The sequence below is a fragment of the Dendrobium catenatum genome, unplaced genomic scaffold (genome assembly GCF_001605985.2).
Source record: "Dendrobium catenatum unplaced genomic scaffold, ASM160598v2 fragScaff_scaffold_474, whole genome shotgun sequence".
NCBI classification, from domain to species: domain Eukaryota; kingdom Viridiplantae; phylum Streptophyta; class Magnoliopsida; order Asparagales; family Orchidaceae; genus Dendrobium; species Dendrobium catenatum.
In genome coordinates, this window is record NW_021318936.1 from 984,122 (window position 1) to 1,005,836 (window position 21,715).

General features: G+C 32.9%; 1 protein-coding gene across 2 annotated transcripts; it reads right to left on the reverse strand.

The window, feature by feature from the left end:
- Positions 1 to 1,481: 1,481 nt before the first annotated feature.
- Positions 1,482 to 17,802, reverse strand: LOC110108084 (nudix hydrolase 26, chloroplastic-like). 2 transcript variants are annotated; one of them, XM_020838596.2, is made up of 6 exons: positions 17,516 to 17,802; positions 17,380 to 17,430; positions 3,643 to 3,735; positions 3,122 to 3,216; positions 2,235 to 2,349; positions 1,482 to 1,762 (listed from the first exon to the last, which is right to left on the reverse strand). In XM_020838596.2, the coding sequence occupies exons 1-6, from the start codon at positions 17,795 to 17,797 to the stop codon at positions 1,721 to 1,723; spliced, it is 678 nt and encodes a 225-aa protein (XP_020694255.2). In that variant the 5' UTR covers positions 17,798 to 17,802; the 3' UTR covers positions 1,482 to 1,720. The 2 variants fall into 2 exon arrangements, with proteins under 2 accessions (XP_020694255.2, XP_020694254.2); XM_020838595.2 differs by lacking the exon at positions 1,482 to 1,762 and adding an exon at positions 1,943 to 2,165 and having other exon boundaries at positions 17,516 to 17,798.
- Positions 17,803 to 21,715: the final 3,913 nt, after the last annotated feature.

Here is a 21,715-nt window from a genome sequence, read left to right on the forward strand (position 1 = left end):
ATAAATTTGTTGAAATCAGAGAGTTCAATATTTATATGAAATAACAAATATAAAATATAAAATTTCATAGTAAATTATATGATATAAAATAAAAATGTAATAATAAATTAAAATTAATATTATTTCTTAAATTAAAATAATTATTATAATAATTTCATAATTTTATAATTAATATTTTTTAAAAATTATATGATTTACATATAAAAATTTAATATACAATTTAAATTATAAAATTTATATTATCAAAATAAAATAATTTATTTCTTAAAAAATTTAGTTAACCGGTTTTGTTATATTTAAATATAAAATTTATATTATTGAAATAATAATGTATAGAAACCGGATTTTAAAAATCGGGTTTATATAGAAATTGTATTTTGAAAATCCGGTTTCTATAAAAACCGGATTTTGATGTACCGGTTTCTATCCGGATTTTTGAGGTCCGTTTTTGATCCTTTTCAATTTTTTTCTACTCTACGATCCTTGTGCGTATTTAGGTATTAAACTTCCTTCTTTTTATAATTTGGCCTTCTCATTTTGTATCAAAGATTTGAGGCTGATGTGCCTTCTTGTGACATTATAAGTTTATTTATAGTGACTTTTTTCAATATTAGCATAGTGAAATATAAGATCCAAATTCTAATAAAATTAGGCAAATTAAATATAAATAGAATATCATTGAAATGCTAAAGCCCAATGCAGGATATGATTGCACACTTCTGTGTTTCTTAATTATCCAATGCTTATTCTTATCCTCCATTATCTTCTATATAAGAATCTCTTTTAAAATTTGAGTCAATTGAGAAATTTCAACATCTAATACTTAAAATATCTTTGAAAACAAAATAAAAAATTATTGTTATAAATTTATCCATATTTAATAGGAAAAAAAAGTTCAAAAAAAATAAAACCCAATTTTTAAAATTCAAATATTTTTATCTTTTAGCCCATCATAGAATTGCATTTCTATCTTTCAAGTTGGTCTATAATTTTTCATGTAGCACACAATTATAAAAATGCTTTTATAAATCAAATTGTTATTTTCATTTGAACCAATACCAAATATTTTCTCTCTCTCAAGATAATATTATAAGTCTACTGGACTCGTATAAAAAATATCCATAGAACTCATATTAGCTTTGGAACTCGCTTCTTTGTTCAGACTTCTGACTCTTACTCTTCAACGAAGAGTTGCTCAAGTCTAGGAGAGTTAACGCCCACCTGAAAATTAGCCAAAACCCCACTAACCTTTGATAGATATCACTTAATTCACATTGGTTGTTCGCTAAATCAAACTGCTTACTTGTTGGTACCTCTCACAATTCTCTTCATGGAATTACAATGTTAGAAAAATGAAAAATCTTCTTATTTTAAATATTAAGGTGGGGGAGATATAAAACTTCTTATTGAAGTTTATGTTATTTTATCCATATGACACAATAAGTTAGAAGTCATTATAAGTTTCATGTCACTTCTACTAGTTCAAACTAATGCAAGCTTATATCACTTGTTATGATGGAAGTCGCCAATGACAAACCACTCCTTAAGAGTGGAAACAAAAGAGATGGACAAATCACCCCTTATGAGTAGATGGCGCACCCTTTAATGAGCAACCCAAAGTTGACAGACACCCCTTAAAATTGAAGCCGAAATAGGCTGTGCATCACCCTTCAAAGTAGAAGCTCAATTAATGAGAGCAGCCTTTGATGATACAGCATCGTTACAGGTGAAAAAGTTGAATATAACAATGTATCACCAGAAGCTGAAATGAATGATAGATAATACAGTGTATTAAAAGATTCATATCATAATAAATATTAAATAATACTGAAAAAAACATTAAATAGCAATTTTTGTAGCCGTTCATGGTGAATAAAATGCTTATTGTTCCCATGATTGTTAGGACACATTTATCGGAAGTGGAGTAATAGAAAAAGAGACATGTCACAACCAAGCTTTTCATTAATTATTTGAGCTGATCATTTGATGACTAATACAAAAAACATTTCAAAATTTATGTAGCATGATTTGAATGCTGAAATTACAATGAATTCATATTTTTTTACTAGGCCAACTATCATGCAGGTTCAGTTGAGTTGTTACAGAAGATAGGGAGTAAAATATTTCAAAACCTCCTCATACACAGGTTTCTTGAAGCCCGCTGCCTGTTAATATAACAATAGGCAAGTAGTATTAATTACATTTTAATCAGAATGAGGGTTAAAATCACTTACTAGTTCAATCACTTGTTGTGGAGTCATCCATGACCATTCACCGAACTCTGGCTTCTCAGTCCCATTCCCGCTAAGATTTATCTCCTCCTCCCTCCCAACGAATCTAAAACAGAACCTATATTTTATATTTGCATCCATCAGCAACTAACACATTCGATTGGTTAATCAGTTACATTTAATATTGCTATTTTGATTGGCTAAAATATTTCAGCACAGAAAATATGAAACCAACACAACCACTTACTGCTGCCTACTTAAATCCAAGGCAATAGCAAAAGAAATAAAAAAAAAAAATAAAGAAGAAAGCTAGCCAATTAGAATTGAAATTCTCATCAGTAGTCTGAAATTTTTTTTAAAACTGATGGTATGAAAAAGTTGTTAACATAGCTACAGAATAAAATGCATTATAAATTTCACCCAAATAGTGGTAGAGGTGCTAGCTTTCTCCTTACTTTATTCGGACATTTGTATAGAACTCATTCGAGTTTCTTTTTTTTTTTTAATGAAAAAGGATGATAGTTTAAAATATTAATGATTTCTAAGTTAGAATTTTTTTCATAAAAGCACAATATGAAAAGTCTATTTTTTTCAAGAAAATAAAAAATATTTAAATAAAAAGTAAATGCGGATAATAAAATAGTTTTAAATTCAAAATTCAAAAAATTGAAGATGACAATATAATAAACAATTTAAATTCAGTTCTATGAAAAACATGTAAAAAATTGTATTATTAATGCTTTATAAATATTAGATTTTCATTTTTAGTCTCTTGACTTCAGGATGAAATATTAAATATTAATGCTTCGAGATGAAATTAAATACCATATAATGCCGGAAATTTGCATTTTCAAGCAGAAGAACATTTTTAGTGTCTCATGATACCATACCACTTCTGTGCTTGACCTTTCCAATCTGATCCCCATTGCTTATTCAATTTCTCTCTAACTTCAGGAGGAAAATCATAGGTCAACCAATAAGGAACCTGTAAAAAATTGCAAATAAGGCACGGAAGGTTGTCAGTTTTATCACTAACGCACATGTAATTAAGAAAAGCTGAAATCTGGCATGATCAAAATTTCATATATGTAAATGTAGCCAAGACCAAATTAGTAAATATCATGATTCAGTATAAAATCCAAACAACAGTCAAAATGCATCTGATTGTACTTTGCGAAAGGTGCTAATACGAAAACCCCAGTTGTGCTATGTTGCACAGGACCCTATTTGTTTTCTTTTTTATCATGGATTTCCTAGGGTCCCTACTCCCTACTGAGAACGGGAGAATGAGAATCCTTTTTAGATATCCACAAAAGCACCACAACAACGCACATTGCATTACGAAGCAGATTATGTGCACACAAATCATCTAAATGATGAACATTACGATATTTGAAATTGCGTATCAAACCTCTGCAAGGATCTCTGCAGATGAAACTCCAGTTTCTTCCATTAGTTCTCTAATTGCAGCATCCCTGGGGTCTTCTCCTTCATCAACACCGCCCTGTAAATGCATTTAAAGAAGAATAACGGTAGATAAGAGTGAAATTAATTGTTTAAAAGCATCAGGCACAAAGACAGCACATTTACAAATCCAAAACTTTTTGGACATAAATATTCTGCAATTTTGAAAGAACATAAGCAGGCTATCCATCAGCAGTTCAGCTTTTTCTTTTTGAAATATAAGTTAGTAAAATGAATAAAATGATCTAATGATACAAAAGTCATTTTTTGGCCTTTCTATTCTAATCATATCATTAGAGGTATGAGTCTACTAGCTGAGATTGGCACGCATGTTTCAAGAACCACCTAAAAATATCATGAGCAAATTTATGGCATGTAAAAGTTCGATGGTAAGATCAAGAAATAATCCAATATTAAGGTAATCTAGCAGCTAATAAAGAAGCAAACCTAAAGAACAACTATAATAGCGAACAAGCTAACTGGGAATTAATTTTTAAGAGTACAACATATAAGGGAAAACACAAAACAAAATATTCCTTCCTCATCTCAGCCAATGACCAATCCATTTCTTTTAAGCATAATTAAAGTTCAACTGAAAGGGTTGAACACCAAAAAAAAAAAAAAAAAGCATACACCGTATTTGCGAAAAACACTAAATGAAGCAAGCGCAGAATACATGAATATAGTGCGATATAAAGAATAAACTTGATAAATTTTATATCTGAAAAGGTACGTGTTGAGAATCAATGAGTATGCATTCACATTAGCTAATAAACTTGAAAGGGCCTATCCAGAAAGGAGGAGACCATCATCAAAAAGCAAACCAATAGAGCTATAACTTGAAAATCTCATGGGACTGTTTGGTTGGAATACAAAGTGGTATAAATTTTTTTCAAATGCATTAATTTTGAAAATATTGGTGTTTGGTTATATGAAAAAGGAATGCGAAGTAAATGCAGTGTAAATCATTTGAGTGCATTTTTGAAGTAAACCAAACTCGCCCAATTTTGACAGAGAACCGTTTACCACATAAGCAAAGCTCAACCGCCGCCCACCACCGCCACCGCCTCTGCCACCCCTACCATCTGCCGCCACCCACATTCAGTCACCGCCGGCCATCATTAGCCACTACCACCACCACCGCCAACCAACACCATCTTTGGACTTGACATTACATTCATTACTTCTAACCAAACAAAAAAAATATACACCTACATTTACTTTATATTCATTCAAACAACTCCAAAGTATTTCATTTACAATGTATTCCTTTTAAAATGCATTCATTTTTTAGCCAACCAAACAACCCCTAAGAAACTAAAAGGAAGCCACCACCAAAGCCATACTGAAATCTCGCCAAACACCAAATCAATTTGCATTAAATAGATCATCTCAAGCAGATGAGATCAAAAATAATATCAGTGACAGGTCACAATAGCAATAGGATAAAGAAAATAATCTAAGCCCAAAAGCAAGAGTGAGCTTCAAATGTGTAAGTCCCAAAAAAAGGATTAGATGAGCTTTAAGAAAAACTAAGTGCATTTGATTACCTTAGAAAAATTATTATTCTTCCCACATCCCAAAAAAAAGATTAAATGGGCATAGAGGAAAATTGAGAGCTTTTGGTGGAAACCCCTTAAAGCTATCTTCATTGCAAGCATTACCCAACATTTAGCTATGGATAGGTCTTCAGTATATTTTCTGATATACACGATAGAGGGATAGAGATCAAACCATTTAGATTCATCAAAGACTGTCAGTTAGGCCAATTATCATTTCCCCATGCAACCACAATCATGTGTTGAAACATGGAGCCCTTAACAAATGAACAGGCTAACTATGAGAGCAAGAAAGGCAAAGCATGTGAATAAGACAAAGGAAAAATAACTATGATAAATTGAAAAAAATCATCTAGAATAACATAAAGAAGAGCCAATTATATCTTAATTATAGATAAGAGTTTGAAAGATAATGTTATAAAAATTAAAATAAGTTGAGACAAAATTATTGCTTTGAAGATTATTATTGATGCTAAGATTATTAATATTATAAGTGTTTATGCTCTTCAAATAGGTCTAAATGTGTTTAAAATTAAAAATTTCAAATGAATTAGAATAATTAATTCAAAAGATACATTTTGAAAAAAGAGTTTTTATTGGAGGAGATTTAAATGGATATGTTGGTAGAGAAGTAGAGGATTTTAAAAGTATTCATGGTGGCTATGAGTTTGGAGCGACTAATGAAAGGTGATAAGACTATATTAGATTTTGTTGTAGCTTATGATTTGTAATTGCTAATACCTTATTTAAAAAAAATATGAACATCACATCACTTATAAAAAAGGATAAAATAAAACTTAGATTGATTATTTTCTTATAAAAAAATATATCGTTTAGATTGTAAAGTTATTCCGAGTGAAAGTTTGTGTACCAACATCGCTTATTAGTTTTAAATTTTAAGATGAATATGTAGAATATAGAAAATATAGTAAAACGTTGTTCTAAGATTAGATTGGGGCATTTAAAGAACACTAACAAAAGTATTTTTGAGAATAGGATTCGAAATCTTAGGATTTTGTCTGTGCATGAGGAAGCAAAAGTTATGTGAGAAAAAGTAGCCAGTAATATTAAGAATATTGCAAAAAATGTGCTTGGAGTTTCAAAAGAAAAAGTCCTAATGATAAAAATAATTGGTGGTTGAATCAAAATGTGCAAGAAAAGATCAATAATAAGAAGCTTTGTTATTATGATTGATTTAGATGTAAAAACTCTGAAAATTGAAAAAGATATAAAGGCGCTTCTAAGGTGTCTAAGAAAGCAATCTGCGATGCAAAGATTTTATCTTTTGAGAATTTATATAATAGATTAGATTCTAAAGAGGGCGAAAGATATATATAAGTTAGCCAAAAAAAAAGATAATAGTAAGGATTTAGTTCAAGTGAAGTGCATTAAGAATAGTAATTGGTCTGCTGATGACCTCTTTGAGCTTAGAAACAAAGTACATGAACTCAATGTTACTTTGAGAAGACTCTCTACTTGGTGGAATCAAAGGGCTAAGGCTAGGTGGCATGAGGAAGGTTGATGCAATCAAAAATTTGGGAGAGAGACCCAAATTTTTTATCACAAAAAAGAAACTCTTTCTAGAGAATAAAAGATTATGATGCAATCAAAAATTTGGGAGAGAGACCCAATTTTTTTATCACAAAAAAGAAACTCTTTCTAGAAAATAAAAGATTACAAGAACTCACAAAAACTAGACAAATTAGACAAAACAAACTTTTATATCATATAAAGACTTACAAACTTTTGACTCTTACAAACGACTCAAACAAACGACTCAAACAAAACACCTAAAGTTGCTTTCATCCATTAGAAGAAGGATACAGGTGGAGTGTAAACTTGCGGATAGAAGAAAGAGATTAGGAGTCGAGACGAAGGTTGGAAAGAGCCCGCAGGATTTTCGAAAGGGATGAGAAAGAAGCTTAGAAAGAGCCCGCAGGATTTCCAAAGCCAAAAAACCACTCAGGTTTTGTCTCAAAAATCACATTATCACACCTTTTTTTAACAGCCACGAAAAAATCTACTAATACTATAGGCATAAGTAGGAGAATGCCAAAAGCCACGCTTGTTAGAAGTTCACAACATCCAAGCACTGTTATTTTCATAGATTTCCAAGAGCCATTTGAAAACAGACCAGCTATTTCGGAAAAACAGCCCAGCATAATTCTGTTACGGGGAATCAATAGGTAACTCACGGCCCAAAAGGAGCCAAATCTCGGAAAGCAAAGCACCGCAGAATCAAAGCAGCAAACAACGGAAAAGCAGCACACAGATCGGGAACAAAGGCTGGCTGAACTCTCCCAGGAAAATCAAATACTCCCATGAATAATCTCACAATAGAAATCAGCCCATTAAAATAACAACCACGGGTTTCCTCCAAGAGAACAAGAAAAAGGGGAAGGGAAGGGACAAGGAAATGAGAAGAAAAAAGGGGATAAGAGAGAATAATCAATTTTAAGAAATAATGAAGCTGGTGCATTTTAGGTGTGCAAGTAATGGAACGTAGTATAAATACAGCTTCAATCAATGAGCTAATTTTTTACTAGACATTAATGAGTTATAGAGAGTCAAAAATCAATATTTATGATTTGATTGACCGCCCCCCCTCCCCCCCTTGCTACATCAAAATCCCCTACTTGAAGAACTCATCTCCGATGAGTTGCTTTTGTTTTCTTCCGAGGTAGCGAGACTGAGCATCCAATTCTTGAACTTTGCTTCATATTTCTTCAGGATCTCTTCTTGTTCTTGCATGAACTGATCTTGCAAACGTTGCTTCTTCTTCATGTAATCTTTCTGTACACAAATGCATCCATGACTGTATTTGTATAGCTCGTATTCCAAAGGAGATTTGATGAATCGGAATCCAAATCGTTCATCGAATCTTGATCTTCAGAATTTTCTTGATAGTTTTCTCCTGCGTTTTTGTCTTTTTTCATTTTTTTGACTACCCAAAAATTCAATCTAAACTTAGACTCAATAGACTCATAACAACGACAAACTTATAACAAGACTTGACTTGACAAACTCATAAGACTCAAATTTGACAAACTAAAAACAAAACCTAGGACTAACCTAAACTTGCTCTGATACAAATTCATGCAATCAAAAATTTGGGAGAGAGACCCAAATTTTTTATCACAAAAAAGAAAACTCTTTCTAGAGAATAAAAGATTATGAATGCATATCAAAAATTTGGGAAAGAGACCAAATTTTTGATCACAAAAAAGAAACTCTTTCTAGAGAATAAAAGATACAAGAACTCCACAAAAAACTAGACAAATTAGACAAACAAACTTTTATATCATATAAAGACAATACAAACTTTTGACTCTTACAAACGACTCAAAAACGACTCAAACAAAACACCTAAAGTTGCTTTCATCCATTAGAAGAAGGATACAGGTGGATGTAAACTTGCGATAGAAGAAAGATTAGGAGTCGAGACGAAGATTGGAAAGAGCGCAGGATTTCCGGAGGGGATGAGAAAGAGCTTAGAAGAGCCCGCAGATTTCCAAAGCCCCAAAAACCACTCAGGTTTTGTCCCAAAAATCAACATTATCACACACTTTTTTAAAAAGCCACAAAAACATCTACAATAAACATAGGCTAAAGTAGGAGAATGCCAAAAGCCACCTTAGTTAATGTTCACAACATCCCAAGCATTTATTTTTTCATAGATTTCCAAGAGCCATTTTGAAAACAGCCCAAGCTATTTCGGAAAAACAGCCCAGCATAATTCTGTTACGGGAATCATAGGTAACTCACGGCACCAAGGAGCCAAATTCTCGGAAAGCAAGCAACCCGCCAGAATCCAAAGCAGCAAAGCAACGGGAAAAGCAGCACAGATCGGGAAAACAAAGGCTGGCTGAATTCCCAAAGGAAAATCAATAACTTCCCAATGAATTCTCAGCATAGAATTCAGCCCCCATTAAATACAAGCCACGGTTCTCCAAGAGACAAGAAGAAAATGGGAAGGGGAAGGGACAAGGAAATGAGAAGAAAAAAGGGGAAAGAAGAAAAATCATTTTAAGAAAATAATTGAGCTAATTTTAGTTCAAATAAATGAACTAAAAATCAGCTCATAATGAGCTAATTTTTTTACTAGACATTAATGAGCTAGAGGAGTCAAAAATCAAATATTATGATTTGATTTGACCCGCCCCCCCCCCCCTTGCAACATCAAAGGTGATGCAAATTCCAAGCTTTTTCATAAGTTTGCAACGGCTAGAAGGAATGTGAACCGTATTTTTCAAGTTAAAATGAAGCAAACAAGTTGCAAGAGGGGAGGATCAAATCGAGAAAGTCTTCACAAACTTCTTGAAAGAAATGGAAATATAGGGAATGTGAAGTAACGGGCTGGCCTTCAATTATGAAGAATCAGAAGTTAAACTGATGCAGATATGGAGCTGTTAAATGCTGAATTTACTGAGAAGGAGATGCAGATTTCGGTGTTCCAGCAAGGGAACAATGATCTCCAGGTTTGGATGGCATTACCTTTTCCTTCTACAAAATGCTATGGAACATTGTGTGGGAAACGTTATGAATCTGTAAGATGCTTCTTATTCCAGCCATATGAAATAAGGAATGGAAGGACACAATTGATTGTCTTAATTCTAAAATGAAGAGTCCCTTGACTCTTCAAACTATAGCCCATTAGCCTAATGCAAAACCAATTATAAAATTGTGGCTACTATGCTTGTTTAATAGATTGAAGAAGGGTATTTCTAATTTGATTTCCGAAGAACAAGCTGCCTTCATCCATGGAAGATCTATGCTGAACATTGTTTGTTAAGCTCAAAGAGATTTTTTCACAAGTTAAATTTCAAAAGAACAAGAAGGGAATGATGGCGGTAAAGCTTGATATGAAGCAAGACTTATGATAGCATGGGATGGACAACTCTTCGACATATTTTAAGATGGTATGGTTTTCCTACTGTTTTCTCTAACCTTCTCTTGGTGTGTTGTAGATGTGAAGATTTTCCGTTATTATTAACGGAAGAATCTTGAATGGATAATGCCCAAAGTGGATTCCATCAGGGAGATGTCATTTCCACCATACCTATTCATCATGTGTTTCCAATTGATCACTAACTCACTAGAGCAAAGGGGAAGAGTCTTGGCATTCAAATTTCAATGGAGGACGCGAAGATTACTCATTTACTTTATGCAGACGACGCTCTCATTTTTTCTCATGCATCTGTGAGCTTCAAAACTTTGAAGACCATTGTGGAGAGAAGTTTTGTAAATGGACTGGGCAAAAAATTAATGTTAGTAAATCCCAATTGCTGTTTGGTAAGGTGGTCAGTTACCATATGAGGAAGAAGATTGGCAGAATTCTTGTTTCAAGATAGTGAAGGAAATGAAGTACTTGGGAGTAAAGATCTCACTTAAGAAGTCAAGAATGGCTGATTATCAAGAGATTCTTAGCAATGCCCATGGAAAGACTTAATGCATGGAGTAGGAAATCTTTATCCTTGGGAGGTAAATTGATTCTCATAGAAAGTTCTTTGCTCTCTATGACAAATTTATAATTACCCAGTCTTTGGTACCTAAGAGGCTACTACTGATTTTGGAAAAGTTTGTGTAAGTTTTATTGGAATAATAAAGATGGTACTAAGGGATGCATTAACATTGCTTGGAATGATATTTGCAAACCAAGGAGTTTGGGAGGATTGGGCTTACTATCTCCTTTAAAGAATCGGGTCTTTAAGATCCAAGGTGACATGGAACTATATTCAGAAGCCTTACTCTTTGCTTCACCATGTCATGAAGAGGAGTAGGTGATAATGTAATGAATGGAGCTCAAAGGAACATCAGTCCTAATGCCTGGAAAATTCTGGGATGGTGGGAAATAATACTGAGGATGGTGGTTCGTTGGAATGTGAGGGAAAGAGATAAAATCAATATTTTAAATGACACTTGGCTGTTGGATAGATGTTTAATCATTGGCCTACTTTTGCGGATTGCAACTTACTAGATGGTATGAATGTACAGCAGTTGATATTATCTAATGGTATGTGGAATTCTGAATTGTTACAAAGAGCATTTCATCCATCCTTATCTCTTTTAATCAATCAAGTTCCTATTGAGCTTGGTGAGAGGACCAGATGGAGTTGATGAAGATGTGTTCGGGGAAGACTGAGTCTGCCATGGTATACGAACAAATGTGCTAAATAAATGCAACTCGTGGATGTGGAATATTTCAGCTGGGTGAAGAAGTTGAAGATGAGCAAGAAAATTGAAATTTTCTGGTGGAGACTAGGTAAATCAGCTATTTCCAACTAATAATGTTTCTATAATCGCAAAATTTCAGATAATGCTCTTTGTCCTAGAGGTTGCCAAGCTAATGAAACGTATGAGCAATTAATGGTACATTGTAAGTAACTGATTGAGATCATTATGAAGCTGCGCGGAGTGGGGAATTTTTATTCCTATATTTCTTCATTTGGACTGCTGTTTGGAAGACTTAAAGAAGATGTCTGTCCAGAATTCTGGGATTGTTCGGGTGTATTGCTCTATTGTGTATTATTCTTGGAAGAACCGGAATGATATTAAGCATGGTATAATCTGCTATGCCATGCTCCATTGTTGCTGCTATGCTCTGTTTTTTGCAGTCTCCAAATCTGGTCCATTTCTATCTAGCTGGGGTACTAATCTCCTTAGGGATCTCAAAAACTTGGTACCCTCCACCGAAAGAATGGATTAAGGTTAATGTAGATGCATCTTTGACAAGCTCTAATCTGGCTGGCATTGGAGATTTTTCGGGATTACAAAGGACGGTTTATTAGTGCCTTTGGAAAGAATGGAATTCATTGGGAATATGGTCATTTGAGCTACAAGCAGTCCTCACGGTTAAGGATTTTTTGAAGAGCTGGATGTTGGAATGCAAAGGGCTTATCATAGAAAGTGATAATATTAATATTATCAAATTCATACAGAATTTTTTAAAAGAGAATAAGGAGAATGTGGAGAAATGGCCACACAAAAATTTATGTTTTTGAATGATTTCAATAAGGTTGTCTTCCTCCATGCTTATAGAAGTTGTAATAAAGTAGCAAAATTGTTGGTGCTACTATGGCATTGGAGAGTAGTTTTTTCTTTGATAGCTTTTCTTTAGATTGCATTCCTTCCTTGTTGTTAGGTTTAATCAAGGAGGAATGTGATCCTTCATACTTGTACTTAGTTTCATTTTTTTTTATTTAATGCTATGTGATGCATTTCTTTAAAAAAAAAAAGAAGTGCATTAAGAATGAAATAAAAAAAGTGCATTTTTAGATAGGATATTAAACAAATGTGGATGAGATATTTTGCTAAGCTTTTCAAAAGAAGATTGTGTCTAAATGAAAAATATATATTTTTATATTATCGGTGTATCAGTAAATTGAAGTGAGATGTTTTATAGAAAATGAAGTCTGAAAAAACTAGTAGACCTGAATGATATTCCAATAGAGGTGTGAAAATGCTTAGGAGATGAAGGAATTTCTTGGTTACTAAACTTTTTAATATTATTTTGAGACTAAAAAGATGCCAGATGAATAGAGAATGTGTGTTGATTTTCTATTTTTAAGAATAAAGTCATGCACAAGATTATCGAATTATACATAAAAATTAAGTTAGATGTGTCATACTTTATAAAACTTTGGGAGAGAGTTATGAAGCATAGGTTACGACGTGATACTAATGTTTCTCAAAATCAATTTGGATTCATGCTGGATAGGTCTACTATGGAAGCTATTCATTTATTAACAGGGTTGATAGAGAGTTTACAGGAAATAAAGAAGATCTACATATGATATTTATTGATTTAGAGAAAACATATGATAAAGTTTCAAGAAAAGTGCTATGAAAAGTTCTAGAAAAAAAAGAGTTAATAATGCTTATATTCAATTCATTAGGGAATGAATGCAGGAGGTGTTACTTGTTGTTCAAACACAAGGTTTGAAAATTTTTGACCAAGTATTTCCCTATTTCGGTTGGGTTACATCAAGGATCAGCCTTAAGCCCATATCTTTTTGCTTTAGTCTTGGATGTTCTCACTAGACATTTGCAATAGGATTTACCTTGGTGTATGCTTTTTGTTGATGATATTCTTCTTGTTGATAAGATTAGAGAGGGAGTTGAAGGTAAACTTGAATTATGGAGGTCAACCTTAGAGTCTAAAGGTTTTTGCTTGAGTAGATCTAAAACGGAATATATGGAGTGTAATTTTAGTAGTAATAGACCTAGTGAGGGGATTGTGACTTTGGGCGATCAAGTCATTAATAAGAGTACACGTTTTAGATATCTTGGATCTATTGTTCAGAGTGATGGTGAAATAGATGGGGATATTATCAGCAGAATTCAAGTTGGATGGTTGAAGTGGAGGAATGCATCGGGCTTGTTATGTGATAGAAATGTACCCCTCAAACTTAAGGGAAAATTCTATAAGATGGTAGTGAGGCCTGCAATGCTTTATGGTGCCGAATGTTGGCCTTTAAAAGAGAAGCATAATACTAAGTTAAGTGTGGCAGAGATGAGGATGCTCAGGTGGATGAGTGGCTTTACCCTTAGAGATAGGATACGAAATGAGCATATACGTGAAAAGGTTGGAGTAGCTCCAGTAGAAGATAAGATTAGAGAAAGTCGCCTTAGATGGTTTGGTCACATAAAACGGCGGCCTTGCGATGACCCGGTTAGGAGAGTAGAGGTATTAGATTTGACTTATGTTAAGAAAGGTAGGGGTAGTCCTAAAAAGACTTGGTTAGAAAATATTAGAAATGACCTTTCTTTATTAGATTTAAACGAGAATTTGACTTTTAATAGGACACAATGGAGAAAAAGGATTCATGTAGCCGACCCCACGTAGTGGGATAAAGGCTTGATGTTGTTGTTGTTGTTGTTGTTGTAAAGTAGTTGGAGGCAAGTAGTTGGAGATAATGACACATCATAGGCTTACCAAGAATATGCATTAATCTCCTATTTTCTTTTTTATTTTTACTAAATCATAATAAAAGAAATTAACCAAAGATCAATAGTTAAAAATTACCCAATACTACTGATAAAAAAAACCAAATGTTCAAGCTCCTTGCACTATCTTGCCAAAGTCCAAGCTTTTTCTCTGATACCAGAATTAATATCCTCAGAATGTTGATGATCAAAGGTTCTACATTGTTGGGGTAGGATTTTTCCAATGTTTTCAGACCCCTTGGTGTGCAGATAGTGTATGGGTTTGATGAAGAGAAGGGGTTGGTCAACCCTTAGTTGGGATCCAAAATGTAGAACACCTAGTCTTAGGTTTAAAAATTAGGATTTAGGATTATGGGTGGATTTAAGTGATGGGAAGGATTTGGGAGGTTAGATGTCTGCAGGGAGATTAGTGATGGAGTAAAAGGAAAGATTCTCTAGCATTTGGGGGCTTGAGGATTGAGATAGATAGCTTGGTCGAGAGCTCTTGAGAGGGTGGGAGTTGTGGGTTATTTGAAAGCTATTGAAACTAGAGATTGATCATGGAGGGTGATAGGGATGTAGGAAATGATGAAAATGAGGAGGCAACAAAGATATAGATATAGATCTGCAAGCAAAGAGGGGCAATTAGTTATTTCACCAAGAAGAGCTGAGGGTCAACTGCCAAGCTATCTCCCCAAGAAAAAAAACCCCTCCATTTTTTTAATCGATCAAAGTTAAATTTCATTCATTCAAGCATATATTTATTATCTCAGTTATAAAATTAAAATTCAAAGAAAACAAAAAATAAAAGAAAAGGGGACAATACGAAAGGAGGACAGGGAATTGAAATCAATCCTCCACTTAAGAAAAAAAAAACTTGAAATAAAAAATCCACTCGAGTCTTGACCAGCCATGTTAGCTTCCTAATCAGTCCGACAACTATTAAAATAAAAGAAATATAAATCTAAATCTTTCCATATGGGTTAAAGTTTGGAAGTTCAAAATTTTGGGCTAAATTTTTACATCCAAGCTTTAATATAAAACTAAAATTTTCATATCAAGGTTCTTCATGGATGATTAAGATTATTTTCAAATGATGATCTCCTAGCCCTTGATCTCTTATAATTTTGATCCATTGATCTTAATCTTGATATTCTACATCAATGACTTCATTGACTGCCCCTTCAAAGCTCATCAAAGTTCTCTACCAAATATTCAACCAATATTAGCCTGAAGAGCTAAGTCTCACTGTTATTTTCTCTTCTTCTCTTCATCCCACCTTATGTAATTAATTAACTCTAAAATTTCATCTTGGATGTAACATCTGATTGTATTTGACCCCTCTTTATTTCATTTCTACTTAGCACTCTCAAGAATGCTCCCTGAAGACTCTATGGTACCTCCATTGTATTCAAGTAACAATCTAGTGCATATTGCCACTCAGTTGCCTTGAACATGGATATAGATCTACAAACCAAATCTCAATAAATCGTTGTCTCATCTTCACATTTTGTTTTCTTTCTAAGTCTTCTAGTAGAATAGCCACAATGTAATATTTTTCTCCTTATCTCAAATGAACCTTTGAACTTCTCGTCTTCTTTTGATTCTCTCGAGAAAGCAAGTTTCCACTATTAGCACCATCCATATATGATTATTGAGAAAAAATTTTAAATTATAAAAGCAAGGGGAATTATAATATATTCTTTTGGAAGCCATCTTCAATAAATTGAAGCTCTTTGATTGTTGGAGCATGAAAATCATGGTCCCCCTGGCCTATGCATTCACTATTGCAATTAGAAGGTTCACATCCATGAGCTCGACTCCATTTACCTCCATCACTTATAGAGACACCCCCACTTCACCAAAACATAGCTCCCCAAATAAGCCCAACTAAGCATAGTTTATATTAACAAATTTAAATACAAATGGTGGAAAGAGGACATGCTCTGACAATCAGAAAGCGCATCACACAAGAAAAGATCATTATTGAAGGTCATGTAACTTGCATATTCAACAAGAATCTGTAGTCTTGACATCATAATTTAATATATTAGAAATTTATCTAAACATTGGTTGTGAGATTCATAGAAGGATGGTGATCATAAGAGTGAGTGAAAAAACAAGTACATCACTCAATTGAGAAACTTTTATTTCTTCTTATATTTGACTTAATAAAATAATTATATTGGGAGCTCTTAACTTTGGATGTTTGGCTTCTAAGCATTGCTCTCTTAATGGCGGCTAGGATCCCTAGGTTCCAAAAAGTCCGGATTATAAAGCTAGGTGTGTTTCATAACACAACCAAGTCATTAGATCATGAAGGCTTTGAACACTTCTCCCCAAAACTTATTCGATTGCTCCACCTCTCAGCTAATAATAGATTAGTAGATGATCAGGTGTGCCTGTTCATTATTGAATGTAAAGGCACAAAATGGAGGTGATTGTATAGTACTAGCAGAATGAATAGCAAGGCAAAGTGGGTGACCTATTGGCTATGGTTGTAGTGGCAAAAAGAAGAGTAATTGTTGTACTTCTTCTCTATTAGCAAGGCATGGCCATGTGTCAAACGTTGGGAGTCCTACAGCCATTCCCAAACCATGATCTGAAAGAACTACTGATAGGTTGCCATCAGAGTAGTTGCCGAATGTTAAAAGGATGCCAACAAATTGTCATTTAAAAGAAGCCAGCACATATCACTCTTCATGGAATAGTCAGATACTCTTGTTGGCATTGGTCCCCACTTTCATGTATCGGTTTCTTGGACATTACCGTGACATCATTGATTATTAGATCCATGTGCTCTCCAGATTTTGCCTTTCAGACGGTGTCGGATAATAACCCCTTTAGACCCGATTTGCAGTCTAAGGCCGACTACATCTCCTCATACTGATGTTCTTACAGGATCAGTAAATAGGCCCATTTTATATGGAGATTGATGCATCTCGAAAGAGGGCTACAGCTTACATGTTTTTGCCCTGGACCCAAAGAGAAATCACTCAATCTTTATACAGATGCCCAACTAAATTTCCGTAATATACAATTACCCTGCCGCCATAACGAAAAGGCCAAATAACCCACTCCATTTTAAGGAAAAGATAATATTAGAACTAAGATAAGGACAGATAACAACTGCAAAAAATCGCATAAAATCACAAATAGGGTAGTGTTAAAGACTTAGACCGGGAGGAAATAATCAAAACCTGAGGCATTTGCCAAGCATCAGGGATATCAAGCCGTGAAGCTGAAAAGATCTGCACAAAAACATTTGCCGAAATTAGATAGAAACTTAAAGATGAGCTATTGAAGTGGAGGAAAACTTAGCGACGCTCATCAGACCTTCTTAGACGAATTTATGAGACATATGCCAACGTTCTTTCGGTAGCCCGCTGGAGGTGCTTCCATGGAAGAGTGGAAGGGAAGATGAAATTGCTTCTGTGGACGCAGTTGCAAACCTGTAGAGTTGGCAAACGGAGGAGGATTGACCGGGCAAGATAGCACGTATTTACTCAGAGCGGGATAGCTGGGCAGACGGTATGGCAAGGGACGACACAAATAGATCATCGATCCTCTAAGCGACACCGGCACGTTGAATGAGAAATTAGTACTTAAGAAATGCATGTCCTTCAATGTATATTGATTTATTTTTATTTTTATATATTCAGAAGCTACATCATATATTTTTCTACTATTAATATTTTAACTTTAGATGTCTCATGATACTCATAACTTGAGAAATATTATCAGTGTTTTCTTTTCTGAAAAATATATATGTGAAAATGTATCTCAAATCAAAATACCACCACTTTTTATAAATATGAGTTGAAGCTCTCCTTAAACACTTACTTGACCTTTCAATCATAGGAGTTTCTTGACCTTCCTCTTCACAGGACCTTTGTATTTAGTCATCACATAGCATGTGTTCAAGCTGTGCCTGAGGTGGTCTCTCCATTTAACATCTATTCAATATTAATGATGTTAATTGTTTCATTATTTAAGTTTAATACGCTTTTTGCATTATAAACCTTAAACTTTGAATGTCATTAGATATCAAAGAACTTTCTACAAACTTGTTAGAATTAGATTTGTATCATGTTTGAATGATTTTCAGATCATGATTGAATCATCATCAAACCTTTATCAGGGCATCTTCAACCATGACTCTCGCAGGATGTGATCATACTTGAAGATTAATCGATCATATGCAATGATAGTTAAGTCATGGCTTGATTGCATTTGAAGATGGTTCCATATTGGCTCGAAGGTGGTTAGATCATAGTTTGATCATTGTTCAAAAATAGTTTGATCATTGTTCAAAGATTATTTGATTATTATTCAATCTGAATTTATTGTGGTTCAAATATGATTTGAAGATGCTTCATTTTGTGTTGCCTTCTTTATTTCTCTTGAAATTTACTCATTTGAGTTATTTTGTTATGTACTCAAATACATGATCTAATCATACGTGTAGAGCAATATTATACTACTCATGTCACATTCATAGCTAAGCAATGTGATTAAACTATTTAAGGCTAATAATCTAGTTATCAAGGTTGAGAGATCACTCATTACTCTTTAGTCAATTCTTCAAATATCCTGAATTATAATTCTCTTGGTCTTTGATTCATTAATTGTTATTAGGGCGGTTGATGATGATGAAAATGAGGGCTACTTTATTGTGTTTAATATTATAGATGAGTATACAACATTTGGCTTATTGAATTTGCTTTAATCATTAAATTGAAATTTCGAGAATACCCACATGAAGAGGAATTCAATGGGAAGAGGAAAATGAGAGGCTATTACATAATTACTTTGGTGGAGATAAAGAAATTAATGAATTTGAATTTTGATAAAACATTCTTAGAGTGCACTATGAGGGATGATATCTTAAATTTTGGTTTATATTTTTTTGTAGATGGTGTTCTACTCAACCAATACATTATTACTTTTATTGAGATGTTGGCTTAGTTAAATATAATGAAGCATTTTTTGGATACCCATTGGTAGGCTGTCATAGGAGAGGACACATAAAGGGCTGAAGAGGGATATAATATGTTATGCAGTTAATGCTCTACAGAATAATGCCTCATCCTAGTACATTAATACTAGATTTGTGATATCACACTAAATTTATTAGGCTTATTAATTCATCTTAGCATTGAGTAGGAGAATTGTTAATTTTCTTGGAGAGATGTCACTAAGGATGTTCTGTCATAATATCAATAAGTGTCACAGAATTGGGCGTAGAAAGTGGTGCAACCTAGTAACATGAGACATGATGAGGAAACATAAAATTTTATTTTGTACTCACAAAAGAAAAATTCATGTACAAGTAATATAAATAGAATATATTAAAATAAATAACAAAAGATAAACACAACTTTTATTTCATTATTATGAATTTAGATAACATTACATTAATAAAGTAGAAACAAATACATGTGAAAAAAGAACTGCATGAAATAACTACAGAAATAAAACAACCTAACCCTCAAAAGAAAATATGAATAACCTACTAAAATATATGAAATATCAACTCTGCTCCCCTTGTAGTGGTCCACCTAAAATTTCGATAGGATTTCTATAAGAAAAGTTAACAATGAGTATGTTTGAGAGATCAAATCCATCAAGTAACATATATATTAAAGCATAAATAACAAGGAAATGGGGTATACAATATGAAGTAACTATTTAACAATAGATAATAGATTTATTAATGTAGCTATGCAAATTATATTGGACCCCATAAGCTTGGTGAGATTACTAGGATTTTGATGATCACAAGCATTATTATGAAAATTAAGCTAATAAATTTGTGTGTAAATCTCTTTTTATTTAAGCTTACATTTTAAATAAATCAAAAGATGAATGACAAATAATATTAGATAGACACACACACACTAATGGCAATCGGAAAAGCATGATCAAATTAAATTGAACATATGAAGTTGTCAAAGATAAGAAGATTGCTAAAGCATTAATGCATGTAATTTCATTTTTCTTTTTTATTTTGAGTTTTCTTATAATTTTTCTATGCATATGATTTACTAAAACAACTAAGCACACACACATGAGAGTAATATATGTTAAAAATAAGAAAATTATAAGTTAATTAAAATACACTATTTATTGTAAGTTCATATTATTTGACTTGGTTCATACTATATGACATATATAGCATGTTGGTAATTTTGAAGAATATGGTTATGTTAATTAATAGAAAATACAAATTAAACTTAATAAAAATAATCATATTGTATGACATAGTTCAAGCCATATGATTAGATATATTAAAATGTAAACATTTCATTATATGTTCTTTCCATAAAAAGGAAAATTCAAATTTAAACTAATCATATTGTATGCATAATATTTTATTGTATGATTATTTATGAGTTTATTAATTTAGGACTAAAAAATCCAAGACAACAAAAACATTAAGCCGTTATCCCACTACATATGGTCGGCTACATGAATCATTTTTCTCCATTGATCCTGCTACTCAAAAATCCAAGACATTTATCAAAAATAAAATCTAAAATTACCATATTTTAGAAACCTATTTGTAAAGTTTGGAAAAAACTAAGAGCATGTTGGTATGATTTTCATAAATTGATCCAATGTCCTCGTACTAGAAATTGAGTTAATTTTACTGCATAATTTATATCATATATTCTGAATGAACACATAATGATTTTTAGAACTTCAGGTTTATTGTACTAATCATAATATATGATATTCTGATTGGACTATATGATGAAGCTAATAGTTTTACTAATAATTTTATTTAGGGTTTCTATGGGGACCACGTTATATATGTGTGTGTGTGTGTGTGTGTGTGTGTGCGTGTGTGTGTGTGTGTGTGTGTGTGTGTGTGCGTGATCTCTAAGAAACCCTAACATGTGACCTGAGAGTGAAGGAGTTCTTATGTATATTGAGAGCTTTTGTAATGCCCAAGATTTAAATGAGAAGAATTGCATCTTTCATCTCTTAATTAACCTATCATAGCCTCTAATTTTCCTTTAAAATAAAGGAAAAGAAAAACCAATGAAAATAATTCTTATATATCAAAATATTTCACTATTTCATTTTTCAAAATTTGTGTTACAATAGTGAGGTGTTCACTTAAAACATTAATCTACCTCACTAAGCTCTTGACTACAAAAGAATAAAGCATAATATATAACCGAAAGAAAACCTAAGAGTTTCCAATCATCCTCACTTCATACAATCCTAATCCCTTACTCGACCATATATCAATAAAATTCAAATCATGAGCTTACAAAGCCCAACAGAACCTCAAAACTACCAAAGCTTCCAATGTAAGGTCAAGAGAATCAATATGCATGCTCATTTCAATCAATATAAATTTAGTAGCTATCAATATGAAATATAATCATTCACTAGTGATACGAATCAATTTGATTAGTGCACGCAAAAAGCTTATAAATCATTATACTTAAATATATAAATCAACATCATATGTAATATCCATCGCCCAAAATTTATGTAATTGTTTATTCATGATTGTTAATT

Coding starts and splice junctions, on each gene's coding strand:
- LOC110108084 (XM_020838595.2), bottom strand. CDS start 17,797: ATGCATTTCTTAAGTACTAATTTCTCATTCAACGTGCCGGTGTCGCTT. Junction 17,431..17,515: donor TCATAAATTCGTCTAAGAAG/GTCTGATGAGCG, acceptor GTTTTTGTGCAG/ATCTTTTCAGCTTCACGGCT. Junction 2,166..2,234: donor CACAACAAGTGATTGAACTA/GTAAGTGATTTT, acceptor TTATATTAACAG/GCAGCGGGCTTCAAGAAACC.